This window comes from Phyllobates terribilis, unplaced genomic scaffold (genome assembly GCF_046119375.1).
Source record: "Phyllobates terribilis strain yellow unplaced genomic scaffold, ASM4611937v1 Scaffold_4__5_contigs__length_816908805, whole genome shotgun sequence".
Lineage (NCBI taxonomy): Eukaryota > Metazoa > Chordata > Amphibia > Anura > Dendrobatidae > Phyllobates > Phyllobates terribilis.
The window spans coordinates 66,955,376-66,975,141 of NW_027362764.1; the positions used below are offsets into that span (position 1 = coordinate 66,955,376).

A 19,766-nucleotide genomic window follows, 5' to 3' on the forward strand; every position below is an offset into this window, starting at 1 on the left:
CATTGGATCACAGATATAAAGGCATCATTTTATTCAACTTCCTACCTAAGACCTGAGTGCCCATGTAGACGGCTTAGGAGGATGGATACTATTGACTGATTTCCTTCATAGGGTTTTGTTAAATGGATAAAAATCTAAAATGCTTGTAAAAATAAACCATTTTGCAATTTACCGATTATTAAAAATCCTATCCAATCTCAAGAACGGACAGATTTTGAATTTTATAGCTTACTACTCATTTCCTAGTTACTGGCCACCTCTGTAGTCTTTCAGCGGTGGCTGGTTTCCTAAGCAAAGAGCGCGCACTTGCAACCTCTTTGATTTAATGCATGCTCTGCTCTGAAGCTAGCCGAAAAGCTGGATCCAGCCAGGTTTAGTATGTCCATGCCCGTATAGTTCTGCGAGAAGCTCAAACATGATGCTTTTCCAAATTGTCAATGTTCAGGAGTGCACCAATCCCCCAGCAAACAGGAAGCCAGAAGGCAGGGGAGCGGTGCGCTCCTTAAGAATAATCATAAGTCAACCCCTTGAAGGACAGGGACAATTTTCATTTTTTGTATTTTGCTTGCTCTTCATCTCCAATAGTCATAACTTTTTTTTATTTTAGTGCCCACTAGTATTCTTGTATCGATGGAGCCAGGTCAGGATGGTTTCTGAATGCTGAGCTGTAGTTTTTATTGGTACCAAGTTTTGGTACATACACCAATTTGATGGCTTCATATAGAATTTTTGTATGGAGTTAGAGGCAGGTGGAGGGTATACAGTGGGTACGGAAAGTATTCAGACGCCTTTAAATTTTTCACTCTTTGTTTCATTGCAGCCATTTGGTAAATTCTAAAAAGTACAGAGATATCCTGAATGAAAACCTCTTCCAGAGTGCTCTGGACCTCAGACTTGACCCTAAGCACACAGGATCTGCAAGGAAGAATGGCAGAGGATCCCCAAATCCTGGTGTGAAAAACTTGTTGCATCATTCCCAAGAAGACTCATGGCTGTACTAGCTCAAAAGGAGGCTTCTACTCAATGCTGAGCAAAGGGTCTGAATACTTATGACCATGTGATATTTCAGATTTTCTTTTTTAATACATTTTAAAAAATTTCTACATTTCTGTTTTTTTCAGTCAAGATGTGTACTTTAATGAGAAAAAAATGAACTTTTTAGAATTTACCAAATGGCTGCAATGAAAAAAAGAGTGAAAAATTTAAAGGGGTCTGAACACTTTCCGTACCCACTGTATAATGGATATACTGTCACGACTCTGTTGTCGGGTATCCTGGGGCAAGGGGCTCCTTCCCTGTCCCTAACGTTAGGGGCACCCTACCTGGCCCTGTTCATTGGATTACATCTGAAGGTGAAGACGCCGGGGTCACGTACCTTGTCTGAGCTCCTCAATCCGCCCTCAGTCTGTTCCCTTCCCCCACCCAGGGAAGAGGGGAGTAGTAGTGTGTGGTCACGGCCCCACTATCAGTATTCGGTCAGTATTTTTTCTCAGGAGTGGGAGACAAAACCAGGAGTGGGTGATAAAAGCAGAATTGGTGACTTGTTTCTATTATACCTTTTCTCTGATTATTCCACCTGGTTTTGGCTTCCACTCCTGAGAAAAAATACTGACCAAACACTGATAGTGGGGCCGTGGCCTATGGCAGTACACCAACCAGAATAACAAGGTAATACCGCAGAGCTAAAGGAAAATACCAATCATACAATTATATACACAAACAACAGAGGTAAACACCGGGAAGTGGAGGTGGGGACAAAAACAAAATAGGAGAAGAAGAGGATTACACACAAACTAAACTATACAACAGTCTTAGCTTAAATCCTCCAAAAGCCTTCTCAAACAACTACACTCCACCACACTCCTAGAACCAGGCAACATAAGCTAGCTCTGGCAATGACTCCAAGACAAAGCCCAGTATATATAGAGGCGCTGAGTGGCTAACACTGAACAGCTGAGAGCCTTAATGCAGGTAGGCTTCCAGGAGCTCACAACTTAGCGGATTAACCCCTGCACTGCTGAAAGAAACCTGCACCATTTAATATGAAGATGAAAGGCTTCTAGTGAGTGCAGGAGTGGGAAGAATCAGACGCTGCAGTCTTCTGGCTCCTCTCTGTCGCGGTAAACCCGTGACATATACTGTATAGTTCATGGATTGTGAAGGGATTAATGGCAGATGCAATGAATGAGAGTTAAAGGGATTGTCCAGTAAAGATAAGGTATCACCTATCCGACACATTTGTTGATCATTGGGAGTCTGACCACTGGGACATGCACCAATCAGCAGAACAGGGAACTTTTATCCACAATGGGAAATTTTTATCCCTTTTAGAATAAAGCGGTTGTGCGCGTGTCCGACTGCTGCTCCATTCATTTCCTATGGTGCTATTGAGACTTTTTCGGCATCCCCACAGAGAATGCCTATGCGGATCCCGGTGGTCGGAACCCACCGATCTATTCGTTGTCTTCACTGGAGAACTCTTTCACAATCAGAAAATTGTCATTAGAGTAATACAGACTCTAGAAAGTGATAAAATGAAAAGTGGTCCAATTTTCCCCCGAGATGAGAGAGTGACAAGATCCTGGATACTTGGAAAAGGTCTTGGGGTCTAAGGGGTAATATTTCTGCTTGTGGAGAGTGACAAGCCAAGCCTATCATGTCAGAGTGAGGAGACTTATAGGCCATTCATGCTCCTCTGGGAAATGAAATATGCAAATTGTCTCTTCAGAGAGGAAAAGGACTAGAGCTCTAGCGCCACCTATTGGAAGCAGCGATCCTAAAAGTCAATATCGACTCTTCAACGAGCCTTGTTGGCGCTAGAGTTCTAGTCCTCTTCCTCTCTGAAGAGACAATTTGCATATTGGATAAGGTCTTAAAATATAAGGTTACTATAAGGTTTATTGCTGAAGGTCCCAATGGTCATTAGAACTGGGGTCTTAAGTTAATTCAATGTCTATGGGCCTCACAGAATCAGCCGAGTTTAGCTCATACTCATAGGGTCCAATGCAAACTTTGAAACGGGGTCTTCCAACTCTCATGATTTTTAGCACAGCTGGCCTTTATTAGACCCTCGGATCAAGTGGAGGGGGCGAGGCATGAGAAAGTGGCTTGATTATCATTAAAAAAAGCACATCTAACCAATGCTACTTAAAGGGCATGTCCATAATTTGTCAAGTAGGGTTAAATTGTGCAGCAATTAGGTCATGTATTAATATAAGATCATGAACCCTCTGTTGATATACAGTACAGACCAAAAGTTTGGACACACCTCATTTAAAGATTTTTCTGTATTTTCATGACTATGAAAATTGTACATTCACACTGAAGGCATCAAAACTATGAATTAACACATGTGGAATTATATACTTAACAAAAAAGTGTGAAACAACTGAAAATATGTCATATTCTTGGTTCTTCAAAGTAGCCACCTTTTGCTTTGATGACTGCTTTGCACACTCTTGGCATTCTCTTGATGAGCTTCAAGAGGTAGTCACCGGAAATGGTCTTCCAACAATCTTGAAGGAGTTCCCAGAGATGCTTAGCACTTGTTGGCCCTTTTGCCTTCACTCTGCGGTCCAGCTCACCCCAAACCATCTCGACTGGGTTCAGGTCTGGTGACTGTGGAGGCCAGGTCATCTGGCGTAGCACCCCATCACTCTCCTTCTTGATCAAATAGCCCTTACACAGCCTGGAGGTGTGTTTGGGGTCATTGTCCTGTTGAAAAATAAATGATGGTCCAACCAAACGCAAACCTGATGGAATAGCATGCCACTGCAAGATGCTGTGGTAGCCATGCTGGTTCAGAATGCCTTCAATTTTGAATAAATCCCAACAGTGTCACCAGCAAAGCACCCCCACACCATCACACCTCCTCCTCCGTGCTTCACGGTGGGAACCAGGCATGTAGAGTCCATCCGTTCACCTTTTCTGCGTCGCACAAAGACACGGTGGTTGGAACCAAAGATCTCAAATTTGGACTCATCAGACCAAAGCACAGATTTCCACTGGTCTAATGTCCATTCCTTGTGTTCTTTAGCCCAAACAAGTCTCTTCTGCTTGTTGCCTGTCCTTAGCAGTGGTTTCCTAGCAGCTATTTTACCATGAAGGCCTGCTGCACAAAGTCTCCTCTTAACAGTTGTTGAAGAGATGTGTCTGCTGCTAGAACTCTGTGTGGCATTGACCTGGTCTCTAATCTGAGCTGCTGTTAACCTGCGGTTTCTGAGGCTGGTGACTCGGATAAACTTATTCTCAGAAGCAGAGGTGACTCTTGGGCTTCCTTTCCTGGGGCGGTCCTCATGTGAGCCAGTTTCTTTGTAGCGCTTGATGGTTTTTGCAACTGCACTTGGGGACACTTTCAAAGTTTTCCCAATTTTTCGCACTGACTGACCTTCATTTCTTAAAGTAATGATGGCCACTCGTTTTTCTTTACTTAGATGCTTTTTTCTTGCCATAATACAAATTCTAACAATCTATTCAGTAGGACTATCAGCTGTGTATCCACCAGACTTCTGCACAACACAACTGATGGCAAGAAATCCCACTTCTTAAACCTGACAGGGCACACCTGTGATGTGAAAACCATTTCCGGTGACTACCTCTTGAAGCTCATCAGGAGAATGCCAAGAGTGTGCAAAGCAGTCATCAAAGCAAAAGGTGGCTACTTTGAAGAACCTAGAATATAAGACATATTTTCAGTTGTGTCACACTCTTTTGTTAAGTATATAATTCCACATGTGGTAATTCATAGTTTTGATGCCTTCAGTGTGAATGTACAATTTTCATAGTTATAAAAATACAGAAAAATCTTTAAATGAGAAGGTGTGTCCAAACTTTTGTCTGTACTGTACCTGCACACCCCCTTAGGTTACATTCAGTTTCCTTTATTCAGATCTTACCTCTTGCAGCTGTTGAACTCGGTTTTCAATATCTGTTAACTAAGGGCAAAAGTGAGAAAAATATTCAGTACCTATCACAACGATATTCATACACATGCGGCTTTGTCTGGATCTACAGCTCAGTCCTGGTCACTTGGTTCTGAGATAAACAGAGCTACAGGAATGCCCCATATACTTCTACGAGGACTAAATCATGGTTCTGTACGTCTTACAGACTGTGCTAAGACCTGCCATGGTTGTGTGTATAGGCTTCAAGATCAGCATTTTTCTTGAATTTGACATTGCAAAATTAAGGTTGGGGGTGCTGTTGCACTGGTGTCTATGCAAATTACTGTTAATGGTAATGGTGAAAAAGTGGAACTGCAAGTAAAATTTGTGCAAGTGGATAGGTCACCACATTTCACTGTGTATGTTTTTAAATAGAGCTCTTAGACCTAATGAGGCCGGTGTACAGCTAAATAGATAATGAGTCCAAAGTGTATTCCGTATGTGCTCAACCAGCCTGGCTGACAGCTGCAGCTTGTACTGAGCAATTTGAGATTTCAGCAGCAAGGACTAGGGACACAGAGGAGCTTTCAATCATGTTAGGTGTGCAGAGATTCATCTGCAAAAAGGAAGGACACTGGGAAGCTGTCAATCAGGTTAGGTGGGCAGAGATTCTGCAGCACCAGGGAGGAGGGACACTGAGGAGTTGTCAGTCAGGCTTGATGTGCATAAATTTAGCAGCAGGGATGAGGGACACTGAGGAGCTATCAATCAATCTAGATGTGCAGAGATTCAGCTGCAGGGAGGAGGGACACAGAGGAGCTGTCAATCAGGTTAGGTGGGCGGAGACTCAGCAGCTGCAGCAGGTAGGAGGGTCACTGAGGGGCTGTCAGTCAGGCTTGAAAAACAGATGTAGAAGCAGCAGGGAGGAGGGACACTGAGGAGCTGTCAGTCAGGCTTGGTGGGCATAGATTTAGCAGCAGGGGCAGGGAGGAGGACACTGAGGAGCTGTCAGTCAGGCTTGTTGGGCATAGATTTAGCAGCAGGAGCAGGGAGGACGGACACTGAGGAGCTGTCAGTCAGGCTTGGTGGGCATAGATTTAGCAGCAGCAGCAGGGAGGAGGGACACTGAGGAGCTGTCATTTAGGTTTGATGGGCATAGATTTAGGTGGAACAGTAAAGAGGATTATAAGGCATTTCTGACATGGATGTTCACAGTAAGTACACAAACCTCATCAGGTCTAAGAGACTTATGTAATTGTGTATGCATTTTGTATTGTAAACTCTGGTGACCTGTGCACTTGAAAAAAAAATGCATTACTGAAATCACAAAAATCTACAGAAAGGTATGAATAATTCTACTGATCGATCGTTGGAGAACCACAAGCTCTTTGTTCATGTACCGGGCATGTTAACTACCTAACATCAGCTGTCAATAATCACAAACCTTTGCGTTGAGTTGAGCAATTTGGCTTGTAACAGTCTGATTATTTCCAATAACACTGGTTTTTAACACAGCAATTTCCTCTTTATTTTTATGTATCTGGAATCAAAATGAATATTATTACAATCTTTGCAATAAAAAAATATATACATTCCATGATTTAAACAATAAATAACTGATGTCATTTAATGGAGAAGAGTAGACGAGCGGCCGCTAAACAACTCTGGCGCTGCTTATCTCCATAAGAAAATAATTCAGATCTGTAACATCCCTGGCGGCGTGCTTGCATAGTGCACCACCTCCCACTATGCAAGACCGCAATCTTACCTGTCAGTCCAGCCTGCAAATCTTGCTCCAGTTCATGCTGTGTGCATTTCTCTTGACTGACAGCTTAGGGCGGCGGCCCGGTTACTTCCTGATTCTTATAGCTGCTGTGGGCGCACCCCTAATGCATCTCCAGCCTATTGCTGTGAGTCATTGGATATTTAAACCCCCTCCACCCAGTAGGAGGTGCCTGAGCAACACTATCATTCAGTGTGCTCCTTGACTCTGAAGTTGCCAGGTCCAGCTCTGCTTCTTCTCTGTTTCCGCCATCTCTGGGGGCTGCATATCCAGACCTGTTATCTGTGACTACTTGTCTGTTTCGGCCATCTCTGGGGGCTGCATACCCAGACCTGTTATCTGTGACTTCTTGTCCATTTCCGCCTCTCTGGGGGCTGTATACCCAGGCTCGTTCTTGTATCTCATTGCAGTAGCAGTTCCTGTCTGAACCTAGCCTGTTACCTGTTTTTCTCTATGTCCGTACCTTCCTTTTTCCTGCAGTATCTGAACCTGCACCTAACTCCAACTCGTTGTCTCTGTACTTCTGTTTGTGAGTTTTGTGTCCACTCGCTACTTCATAGTAAGCACCTTGTGTGTATCTGGTTCTGCTTGTCCCTTTTTCCTTCCTCTGTATCCACCTCCTGTGTTCTAGCCATCTTCCTGCATTTTCCAGTCTGTTCCATATGAACAGAGCCCTGTACTCTCTGCCTGCACCTTCAGCCCTGTTCTGCTCTGCCTTGTCCACCGCACCTGCGATTTCGCTCTGCACTGTCTTGCCCACCGCTCTGGCGGTTTCTCTCTGCTCTGACTTACCCACCGCTTTGGCGGTTCCGCTCTGCTCTGCCTTGTCCACTGCACCTGCGGTTTCGCTCCGCTCTGTCTTGCCCACTGCTCTGGCGGTTTCTCTCTGCTCTGACTTGCCCACCGCACATGCGGTTTCTCTTTGCTCTGCCTTACCCACTGCTCCGGCGGTTTCTCTCTGCTCTGACTTACCCACCGCTCCGGCGGTTTCTCTCTGCTCTGCCTTGTCCACCGCTCCGGCGGTTCCGCTCTGCTGTGCTTGCTCACCGCACCAGCAGTTCCTCTCTGCTCTGCCTTGTCCTCCGCTCCGATGGTTTTGCTTTACTCTGCTTGTCTACCGAATCTGCGGCTCTGTACCTGTCTCCCAGTCTGTACTGGACCCTATCCAGCCTGCGCTCCAACCTGCTAGTACCTCCCTGTCTGCACTCCAGCCGTGCTTGCCAGTATCTACCGGTCTGCACTCCAGCCGTGCTTGCCAGTGCCCACCTGTCTGCATACCAGCCGTGCTTGCCAGTGCCCACCTGTCTGCATATCAGCCGTACTTGCCAATACCCACCTGCCTGTATGCCAGTCTAACCTGCCTGTTCCTGCATTCCCCGGTGTGGGTCAACAACTGTGACCGGGGTCTGACCTGGAGTCGCACCTGGTCCCTCTGCTCGGTTCCTCCTTGGTCCAAGTAGTCGACTAAGCCGCCGTGCGACCTTGGTCGGATCGGGTTGATACTTAGTTACGCCCCTCCAGGCACTCCTCGGTTCATGGTACAGTGGGATCACTAATCACACTCAGTCAGTCCGGGCGCGAGCGCAACAAGATCTATCTCTTTTAGCTTGATTAAGGGAACCTTGTCTGCCCAAAACGCGTTGCTGTCAAATAATTCTCATTTTTACCAGTAGTTTGCCGATTGCTGCAATAAATTCATCATTCCACCAAACCATCCGTAGGTATTAGCGCCTGTGTTCCCTAATACTCGGTAGGGGGATCTTGTATTTTCCCTTTTTTTCTTTTCTTATTTATGGGACACAATAGGAAAGAATCCATGATGTCCAATCCATGTTTCCCCAACCACAGATGTCAGGACACTCTCCAGGAACCCCTTGTGACTGAACTGAGGGTAGAACCCATTAAAACTTGCAGTATCTGCTAACTAAAGGCCTCATACACATTAAAGTTGACCAAACCTGATCATTTTGATAGGACGAGATGTCCGTCTATTGCGTATGGGGTCGTCCAGACTTTTCCAGGACAGATGATATCAGGAAAGTAAAGGTTGAATTCCACCTAATCCTTTTCCCCGGAGATAAGCTGCCGCCAGAGGTGATTGGCCTCGGTTTACTTCCCACTTCCTAGTCCGGAAAAGGCATTTTTGCCTTTTTAAAATGCTAAAAAAGTTGGGAGATGTTAACCTTCCACCACATGTATAACCATCCATCCAAAGAGTTCAGATAGTCAAAGAGGCCACTTTTTAGGCCACCTCAGTATCCAGGAGTGACTGTTACCTCTGCACCCTCTATAGCATCCATATTATATGCTATAAATGTGCATTTGGTGGCTTTACCGGTATCAGGGGATTATACTGCTATCCCCATTATAGCTCTAAACCATTCTTATCAATTTTTATAAATTCCCCTCTGGGATTGTAGGATGAGTCGTTTTTACAGTATAAGCATATCCATGCACGCCACTCCTAACTAGGCAATTTTCTCCCCTTCATGATCAGACACATTTTCGGATATTTCCGCACATGCAATTTTAAGAGCTTTAAAATCTTTTCTTTTTTGCATGTCAAAATAATTTTGCTTCTTTTTTTAAATGAATACGTAGGGCCCAATTTTTATATTCTTACCGATATGCCGGAAAAAAGGAAATAAGAGGTTTTTTTGACCACACTAAAAAGCATTTTAAATTTTGTTCCCCTTTTCCATAAAAATCATTTTAATATATCAGGCACGTGATTTTATTTTTTTTCCACCTGGGCTGGCTGGCAACGGCTTTCTTTTTCATTTGATTTTTCATTCATTTTTTTTTTTTTTTTAATTATTATTTTTATTTTTTTATTTCATAATTTTTTAATATATTTCACTTTGTGTCTTCCCCGTAAGGTCATAAAAACCATTTTATTTATTTTTAAATATATCTGATTTCCCCTGTAACTTGGCTGGCACATTAGCCCTAGTTACAGTGGAAATTCAGCCTCCTGGCTGCATACCAGAGCTGATCTGGGTCTGTTAGGACCCAACAGCTCCTGTGATTACATGATTGCTGGGTCCAGAGGAGAAATCACTGTTAGGCTACGGTCACGCGAGCGATGATTTTCTCTTCAGAGAGAATAGGATCGATTATGGTAATGACACTCAGCTCAAACTTTAATCCGAGTGTGTAAGTTTACTGTGATCTGATTCTCTTGCATGAGAGAATTGTATCACAGGTGCAGAGAAGACGGAGAACTTAATTTCTCCTTCTTCTCCGTTGTCTGTGTCCACGTAAATCAGACTGCACTCGGATGACATCCAAGTGCAGTCCAAGGTTTTACAAGCGGCCATAGACTTGAATGGGTGCACATGATCCAATCTGAGGAGCCACTTGATTTGAGCCGATCTGGTCTTTGAACGCAGATCTGCACTGCCCCATTGAATAACATTGGTCCGAGTGCTATTGAATAAATCATTAGATAGCATCTGTCCGAGTTATACGCTCATGTGAGCGAGCCCTTAGTGTTTCCTATACTATATACATATCACTCGTTCAGTGTTGTGCATACATTGATCAGGGAGGCAGACATGGTAATAAGCCATCTCTGCCTTCTCTATGGGGAATCCAGCTGCTTCTGACAGCCGGCTCCCGCTCCTGCCGCTGATTACTTGGCTAGGACATTTCAGAATGGCATTACTGAGTAATACAGACCATGAACTACTCAGTACATGTCAATGGGATGTGGTAGAATCAATCAGGAGAGAGCGAATGTTTATAGAAGCATTAGTGATAGATAACCTTATCGTTGTACTCCATGATAACAGTATCTGGCATTATAAAGCCCATTTTGGGACCATTTTATCTGGTGCCAGCTGATGGATGTGTTTACATGTGAAAGTTATATAATGCTAATTACAGTATCTAGAACTTATTAGACAACATCTGCATAAATTATAGTCTGATCTAATCACTGAACGGTTCAGTAAAAGAGCCCCGAGCCCAAGGTCTGCAGTTTATTGTCCGCAGTTTATTATCTGCAGATTTTTATTCTTGGAACCGTGATCTGGAAATTGTAAGAATCAGACATGTGAGATCTGGTACAAGACATGGATCTGATAACGGTAGTGTAACCGTAAGGGCTGAGCACCGGTGTGTTCATCACATACATTTTTTTTTAAGACCTAGACAATAAGGGTTGAATTAAATGACAGCAAACAGAGATCCTGAGAACTGAAAGGAATTGATGCGGAGAGTATATTTATTGTATAAGTTCTTATCATACAATGAAAAAACGAAAAACAAAATCCCCAAAAGAGTTCCAGCAGCAGAGCCAATGTACCCTAGTAATAATGCCTTTCATTTATCCAATAACAGTGTCATTCACAGAGCCCACCACAGTACCAATCACAGTACCACCATAACAGAGCCAAACATAGTACCACCATAACAAGCGAAACATAGTACCACCATAATAGAGTCAAACATAGTACCACCATAACAGAGCCAACCACAGTACCGCCAGAACAGAGCGAAACATAGTACCATCATAACAAGCCAAACATAGTACCACCATAACAGAGCCAAACATAGTACCACGATAACAAGCAAAACATAGTATCACCATAATAGAGTCAAACATAGTACCACCATAACAGAGCCAACCATAGTACCGCCAGAACAGAGTGAAACATAGTACCACCATAACAAGCCAAACATAGTACCACCATAACAGAGCCAAACATAGTACCACCATAACAGAGCCAAACATAGTACCACGATAACAGAGCCAAACATAGTATCACCATAACAGAGCCAAACACAGTACCACCATAACAGAGCAAAACATAGTACCACCATAACAGAGCCAAACATAGTACCACCATAACAGAGCGAAACATAGTACCACCATAAGAAGCGAAACATAGTACCACCATAACAGAGCGAAACATAGTACCACCATAACAGAGTCAAACATAGTACCACCAGAACAGAGCCAAACATAGTATCACCATAACAGAGCCAAACACAGTACCACCATAACAGAGCAAAACATAGTACCACCATAACAGAGCGAAACATAGTACCACCATAACAAGCGAAACATAGTACCACCATAACAGAGCGAAACATTTTACCACCATAACAGTCAAACATAGTACCACCATAACAGAGCCAAACATATTACCACCATAACACAGCCAAACATAGTACCGCCAGACAGAGCAAAACATAGTACCACCATAACAAACAGAGCGAAACATAGTACCACCATAACAAGCGAAACATAGTACCACCAGAACAGAGCCAAACATAGTACCACCAGAACAGAGCCAAACATATTACCACCATAACACAGCCAAACATAGTACCACCTTAACAGAGCCAAACATAGTACCATCATAACAGAGCCAACCACAGTACAGCCAGACAGAGCAAAACATAGTACCACCATAAAAAACAGAGCGAAACATAGTACCACCATAACAAGCGAAACATAGTACCACCAGAACAGAGCCAAACATAGTACCACCAGAACAGAGCCAAACATATTACCACCATAACACAGCCAAACATAGTACCGCCATAACAGAGTCAAACATAGTACCGCCAGAACAGAGCCAAACATAGTACCACCATAACAGAGCCAAACATAGTACCACCATAACAGAGTCAAACATAATACCGCCAGAACAGAGCCAAACATAGTACCATCATAACAGAGCCAACCACAGTACCGCCAGACAGAGCGAAACATAGTACCACCATAACAGAGCCAACCACAGTATCGCCAGACAGAGCCAAACATAGTACCACCATAACAGAGCCAACCACAGTATCGCCAGACAGAGCCAAACATAGTACCACCATAAGAAACAGAGCGAAACATAGTACCACCATAACAAGCGAAACATAGTACCACCAGAACAGAGCCAAACATAGTACCACCAGAACAGAGCAAAACATAGTACCACCAGAACAGAGCCAAACATGGTATCATCAGAACAGAGCCAAACATAGTACCACCAGAACAGAGTCGAACATAGTACCGCCAGAACAGAGCCAAACATAGTACCGCCATAACAGAGCCAAACATAGTACCATCATAACAGAGCCAAACATAGTACCACAATAACAGAGCCAAACATAGTACCACCAGAACAGAGCCAACCACAGCACCACCAGAACAGAGCCAAACATAGTACCACCAGAACAGAGCCAAACATAGTACCACCATAACAGAGCCAAACATAGTACTACCATAACAGAGCCAAACATAGTACCACCAGAACAGAACCAAACATAGTACCACCATAACATAGCCAAACATAGTACCACCATGACAGAGCCAAACAAAGTACCACCATGACAGAGCCAAACATAGTACAACCATGACAGAGCCAACCACAGGACCATCATAGCAGAGCCAAACACAGTACCGCACAAAACAGAGCCAAAGTACCACCTTAATAGAGCCAACCACAGCACCAGCAGAACAGAGCCAACCACAGTGCCACAATAACAGAGCCAATCATAGTACCACCAGAACAGAGCCAAACATAGTACCATCATAACAGAGCCAAAATAGTACCACCATAACAGAGCCAAAGATAGTACCACCATAACAGAGCCAAACATAGTACCACCATAACAAACGAAACATAGTACCACTGTGATGCTCACAGCCCTCCCTGTGAAGATGGGGGTACACGGACCCGGGTCAGATGTTTGGGGGGGTTGTAGCGGTGGCCTGGACCCGTTCCGTGCCCAGGGCCGTCACATTAAAAGATTTAATGGGCTTTCAGAGTTTGGTGTTAATCGAGTGGTTGTATTGACTACGCCACCTGTGGTTTCTGGTGATCCTCCACAAGCGCTGCGTTCAGTCCTCTGAGGCGGGGTGTGGTGGCTGCAACAGATGGTACTACTCCCCACAGGCGGAGCAGGACCTCAGGGCCGAGAGAACAGGAGGATGGAGTTGTAGTGGGAGAAGTGGTGCGGTGTTGTGCGGTGCCGCGTTGCAATAAGAAACCGGAGGCCTTAGGGGTAGTCTTCCAAGCTTTACTCACGGTAGAATGCACAGCTGCAAGGCTTCTCCCTGCTCCTCACGGCGCGCTGCGGCCACCAGGGCCGGGGGTTTGACAACCTCCGGGTAGTTCAGGTGCTATGGTCAGGACCCCGCACCAGAGTGTTCCTAGACTTTCCCACTAGGTCCTCTCCTCTCCATATGTGGTGTGTGTACTAAGGCTGGGTCTCCCTCTGAACTATGCACAGAACAAGGGTACGGGTGGCGACTCCGCTCCGTCCGTTACCCGTTGGGATCCACTGAGCCTACGGGCTTCTCCGACTAAGACTTGAAGTGACAGAGTCAGATATCGGGGGCCGGTACCCCTTTTGCAGCAGGAATCCCTCTGACTAGGCCAGAATAGCGAGGACAGGTCGCGTATACCGCTCCGTCTGCATCCCCCTGGGATCCTTTTGCCCGCGGAGCTTTTCTCCTCCGCTCCCCTCCAGGCCTTCTTAAGTAGGGACCTTGACCGGGTAGAGACAGCCTTTAACTCTAGCCCGCTCCTCGACTCAAGGCCACAGTACAAGGACCATGTCCCCATCAACTGCAGGTTCACACAGAAAGCCACGTTCAGTGATGAAGAGTACAATCAAAGACCTTGAACTTAAGATAGCTGGCTATTAAATATGAATTTAGTACGTGTAACCTCTAAGTGTGTCCTCCACCCTCACCCACTACTAGGTTCCCCCTTTCTTTTGGTTCCCCCATCTCCACTTATCCCGGCTGGGGCAGCACTATGGTGCCTTAAATGCCCCCCTCAGGTGGGAGAGGTGTAGCAATGAATGCAGAGGTGGGGTCCTGACAGCTGCACCGTCCTTACCTCGAAGGAGAGATACCACACCTCATTAAAGAGGTGCAGTACCCCTGTGGCGACCGAACACGTCAGGGGCGCCACACCACGATAATGTGTCACCCAGGGGGAATATAGGGGACTCGGTACCCGGGCCTTTTACCTTGTTTAGGAGGTCACGGCAGTCGGCTTTCGGGCCCGTACTCTGGGTCTCTCTTTAAAAAGGGGTTTTACTGTACAGTTTGTCTCGTGACGCCACCTGTGGTTTCCGGTAATGGTTACCGGCGCTGCTGCAGACCTCCGGGGGGGGGGTGATGGGATGGCAGCTGGGATGTTTCTGCTCCCCACAGGCGGAGTGGGCCCCCGGGGCAGTGTAGGTGCAAATGATGGTGATGCTGGGGCTTGTAGTGCAGGAGAGATGGTGCAGCAGGAGTAACTGACAGAGACAGGGGATTCACTTCAGTACCTTTACTGGTGCGGATGTCAGGTACGGTATCAGTAGGAAGGATGCACTTCAGGACTTCTCCCCAGTGAGCGGGTATAAGGCCTCCTGGTCCGTGTCTCCCTCTCTCTAAGCTCCTGGCCAGCCTGCAACTGGGCCTAGCTTCTGTGTCGTGCTGTTCCTTCACCTGTCGCTTGGTAGTAGGACCTTTTTCTGGCAACCACTATCCCTGGACGCCAGGGCCTTTGTGGTTACTAGTCCTGTCAAGGGTTTATAGTCCTCCTTGTATGCTGGTGATCCCTACTGGGTATAAAGGACCCTGTAGGCGCGTACCCGGTGTCCAGTTTGTGTCTTGGGGTGAGCCTATGATGCTCCTCTGCCCCCTCAACTCCTCTCTCCTCTCCTCTTTTCCTCCGGCCACACTCGAGGCCCTCAATACAGCAGCAGACATGCTGCGTCTTCACTGCTCTCAGTGGCAGCACACTCTCTCTCAGACTAACTCTGACTCAACTGCCTAACTCCACCCTCCATATATATATGTCCCTAACAGGGCTCCCTCTGGTGGTATGAGGTGGAAGAGTGGAGGTGTTTGTTTGTAAGGAGGGCCTCTTGTGGAGAAGTCCATCCATGCACCCTTTTGGGTCCTGTGGTACCTGTGAGCAGCAGGGTGCCACAATAACAGAGCCAACCACAGTACCACCATAACAGAGCCAAACATAGTACCACCATAACAGAGCCAACCACAGTACCACCAGAACAGAGCCAAACATAGTACCACGAGAACAGAGCCAAACATAGTACCACCATAACAGAGCCAAACATAGTACCACCATAACAGAGCCACTAAAAGTATGAGAAAGAATCCCCATAACGAGGGCTGCAGTGCATCTTACAGTACAGACGTGTTTATGGCAATGGCATCCAGTGTAATAAGCTACAATGTTCTCAGCTCCCAACATAGCCGCTAATTATATAGTAGACATTATATTATTAATTGTAAATGTGGAATATGTTGGCGCTGTATAAATAAAATTATTATTAAAATTATCATATTGTTACCTGGGTCAGAAGTTCTGTCAGGTCATCATCATTCATTTTAATTTTCCCATAGGAACTGGTTTTGAATTCAATATTTTTGGTTTGGCTTACAGAAAATATTAAATTTCCATTTTCACAAGACATTCGGGGCCTAAAGCAGAAAAAAAAAATCTAAAATAAATATCACTCCAATGTGCAATCATCCTAAAGAGAAGTCTGGCTCTGATCATGGAGGAATATTTGCAGGAAACATACATGGTCAGAAATGGCTGATACCAGAAAACAATAGATGTTGTAAAATCTTCCCAGCATAAACACATAGGAGATTTGATTCAATGTAAATTAAATGAATCCAATCTTCATCACTTACTGGTCAGTATTCACATCTCTTTTCTGTCTTGTCTTCACAGGTTCTCCCAGTTGACAGATTAGTCCAGAAAGTATTAATAATGCCGCAATCAGGTGTCTATGGCTCCGGCCTGGAGAAAGCATGGTGCTGCCGACTCCCTCCAGGCAGAGCTGTCAACGTAGAAGATGTCTTGGAGGTTTATAAAGAGCTGCACTTTGACCTTGTGGATCTGTTCATTCCCACGAAACAAGCAGAAAATAGTTAACGCAAGCTCTTCATTCATATTAATTGTTCACTGCGGGTAATGGAAAGGGACAAAGGGCTGACTAGTTACACATCAAACACCTATGAATGCTTCGTGTCTGTTATCCATCAGCTTTATGACCTTTGCAACAAAAGAAAAATCCAAGGAAATTAACTCATCTGCTTTAAAAAGCCAAAATATGTCAGCATTTATAGCAAGTGCATTGTATGAGGCTGCGGCAGCTCGTATGTAACTCATTTATAAAGTAGGAAACCATAAAATGTGAAATTATACATAACCGGGAAGCCATGTGAAAGAGTAATAGCCTCCTATTTCGGAAAGGTATAATGGTAAAGCCATGCCTGGATGGTTTTATAAAACATGGGGCCCTAACTCCAAACCCCACTGGTTAGCCCTAACTCCAAACCTACCCCCCACTGGTTAACACTAACCATAAACCTAACCCACATTGGTTAGCCCTAACCCCCACTGGTTAGCCCTAACGCCAAATCTAACCCCCTCTGGTTAGCTCTAACCCTAAACCTAACCCCCACTGGTTAATGCTAACCCTAAACCTAACCACCATTGGTTAGCCATAACCCCCACTGGTTAGCCCTAACCCTAACCCCCACTGGATAGCCCTAACCCTAACCCCCACTGGTTAGCCCTAATCCCAAATCTAACCCCCACTGGTTAGCCCTAACTCTAGACCTCCCCCCACTGGTTAGCCCTAACCCTAAACCTAGCCTCTACTGGTTATTTTTTAAACTTCTTATAATCCTAGGAATCTAGGATAATTAAGGAGTTAATTGTAAATCTCCTGACAGTCTAAAGTTGGCCATACACGCTGGGACTAGCCGGACATCGAATGTGAATAGAGGTTTCACAATTTACCGTTAGCAGACGTTAGGGAAAAAAAAGGATTGGGCTGATGGTTTTCAGTCTGCCTTATCCAAATGATCTATACTATAAACCATTATGATCAAGCAGGCTGAAAACCATGAGCTCATACTGTATATAGGGGACTATGTTGGGGCTCATATTGTATTTAGGAGGCCATGTGGGGGCTCATACTCTATTTAGGTGGCTATGTTGGGGCCCATATTGTATTTGGGGGGCTATGTGGGGACTCTTACAGTATACAGGGGGCTGTATGCAAGCTCATACGGTATATAGGAGGATGTCAGCATACTTAATTCTGTTCAATATTAAGTAATACCATTAATATTAATAAGTAATATGTTAATATTAATATTGAGTAGAATTAATTTCATCCTATTGGTTCGGCCTCCACAATAATCACAGTTTCTCATGTGGCCCCTCGGGTAAATTAATTGCCCACCCCTGGTTTATAGGGAGCCTTTAACTTTAGAATATCTGCTGAACATGTCATTTCTACTGAGCCCCGTCATCCATCTATTGTATATGACAGTTTAGGATTTTTTCCTTGATGGCTAATGTCATAAAGAAAATAAAAGGTTGGTTTGATGGATTTAATTTTGCCCCATCCCTCAGGGACAGGCTGAACATGTAATTGTTTGGAGGTTTCCTCAATTGCCTACAAGGGCAGATTTCGGAGCAAATCGATATAGGGCTGATGGATTTTCACTTGCTTGATCTTGATGGTCTAAGCCAACCATACACGTTACCATATTACAAGCTGACAAATTTTCTTGAGAATATTGGGGTGCTGAGGATGGACATATAAAATAATTATTATATATATCCATTTATACAAAGAAAGGCCCAAAGTGGGCAGAATTCGCAACGACTCCAATAATTAGTAACATATCTACCAGAGTTGCCATCAGAAATATTTGGGGTCCAAACTTTCAAAGAGGTCAGTGCCTGCCAACTCTGTTATATCCACCAGCCCCTATCTGGTACCCTGATAATTTTGGTGGACAGCTGAGATAGGCTTGAAAAGGAAATATCTAATGTTAATTCAGCCTTGCACGCCCATACCATAACTTTAGTGAGTCAGGAGGGGAGCAGGAATACTTATTGAAGCTAATATGTGTGCACATGTGAAAGAAAAGGCACCATGTTGGGAACCAGGTTTGTCCATTGTTACCTATTAAATAAAACCCTTGAAATGTCATAGCTTCAAGACTATAGTGTTGTTGGCCCCTGCGCAACCCCCATAACGGTCCCACATTTTTTTTCTTGATTATTTGATGACCAAGTTTACCCGTCCTGTACAAGTAACAGATTTAAAGTTGTAAAATAAATAGTTCAAGATTTCAATATTCTTTATTGGCCTAGTGGACAGACAATCTGGTGGACTGGTGAGCGCTATGGGTGGATTTCTTATGTCAAAGATGAATAGCAAGAACATTTACATCAAAATAATAGGACTTTCAGGAAAGGAGTGTGAAATGTTATAGTAATTACATATTATATCTTGTGATATGAGCACTGTTATGATTTGAGTACAGTTAGACTTGTATCTATGTAATCCGACATCTCTAAGGATTTGTACTAATTGTGGACTCTCTTTGATCAAGTATATAATCATAATCACAGGATGACCTTTCCATTGCAAGGTTCTAATTAGATTTGGCCTTATAGTTCGAAGAGGAATGCCTCAGAACCGATATATCATGTCTCCTGACTTCATTTCTTAAGAATTCGTGGTCATAGATCAGAAAAATAACGATCATTAAAGGGGTTTACCAATTATCCAAAATGTCTGATTACTGGAACCATTATGTTCACAAAAATGGGAATCCTGTTCTTCCTCACTGAGGTCGGAAATTGAGTGAAGCCTAATGGTTGAGCCTAGGCGCTACAGCTCTGTTCACTATCAAAGGGTGTTACTGTTATGATTTGCAACAAGTACTAAGGAAAGATAGGGGAAAGCTGTCCCTACAGTAAGACTAAGCTGAATCCCTACGATGAAGCGGGCTGCCTGCTCCTAGCGAACAGACCCGCCTTAGTCCTCGGCTAGTCTGAACGAAGACCTATAGCATAAGGGGAGGGATCCCTAAAAGAACTAAGGACTGGGACAAAAATGGGACTCCTCCTAAACAGAGAAGTTGTTGCAGAACACAAAAAGACAAACAGACAGAAAGGTACTAGAGGTCCCAGAAGGACCAAACAAACTGACAGAGAAAGCCACAGAAGCACCTGGCTAGAGAAACAGTCAAACACTGAAGTCCAGCAAAGCCAGGAGGGCGAAGCTGGAATATAAAGGCAGGTCAC

General features: G+C 44.5%; 1 protein-coding gene across 1 annotated transcript in view; it reads right to left on the minus strand.

The window, feature by feature from the left end:
- Positions 1-16,657, minus strand: part of CUBN (cubilin) — a 259,514-nt gene extending 242,857 nt beyond the window's left edge. Inside the window, exons 1-4 of the mRNA XM_073677458.1 lie at positions 16,340-16,657; positions 15,991-16,120; positions 6,328-6,423; positions 4,896-4,934 (exon numbers count right to left, since the gene is read on the minus strand). Coding sequence (XP_073533559.1) covers positions 4,896-4,934; positions 6,328-6,423; positions 15,991-16,120; positions 16,340-16,461 — 387 coding nt within the window. The 5' untranslated portion in view covers positions 16,462-16,657. The remainder of the gene's footprint in view (positions 1-4,895; positions 4,935-6,327; positions 6,424-15,990; positions 16,121-16,339) is intronic.
- Positions 16,658-19,766: the final 3,109 nt, after the last annotated feature.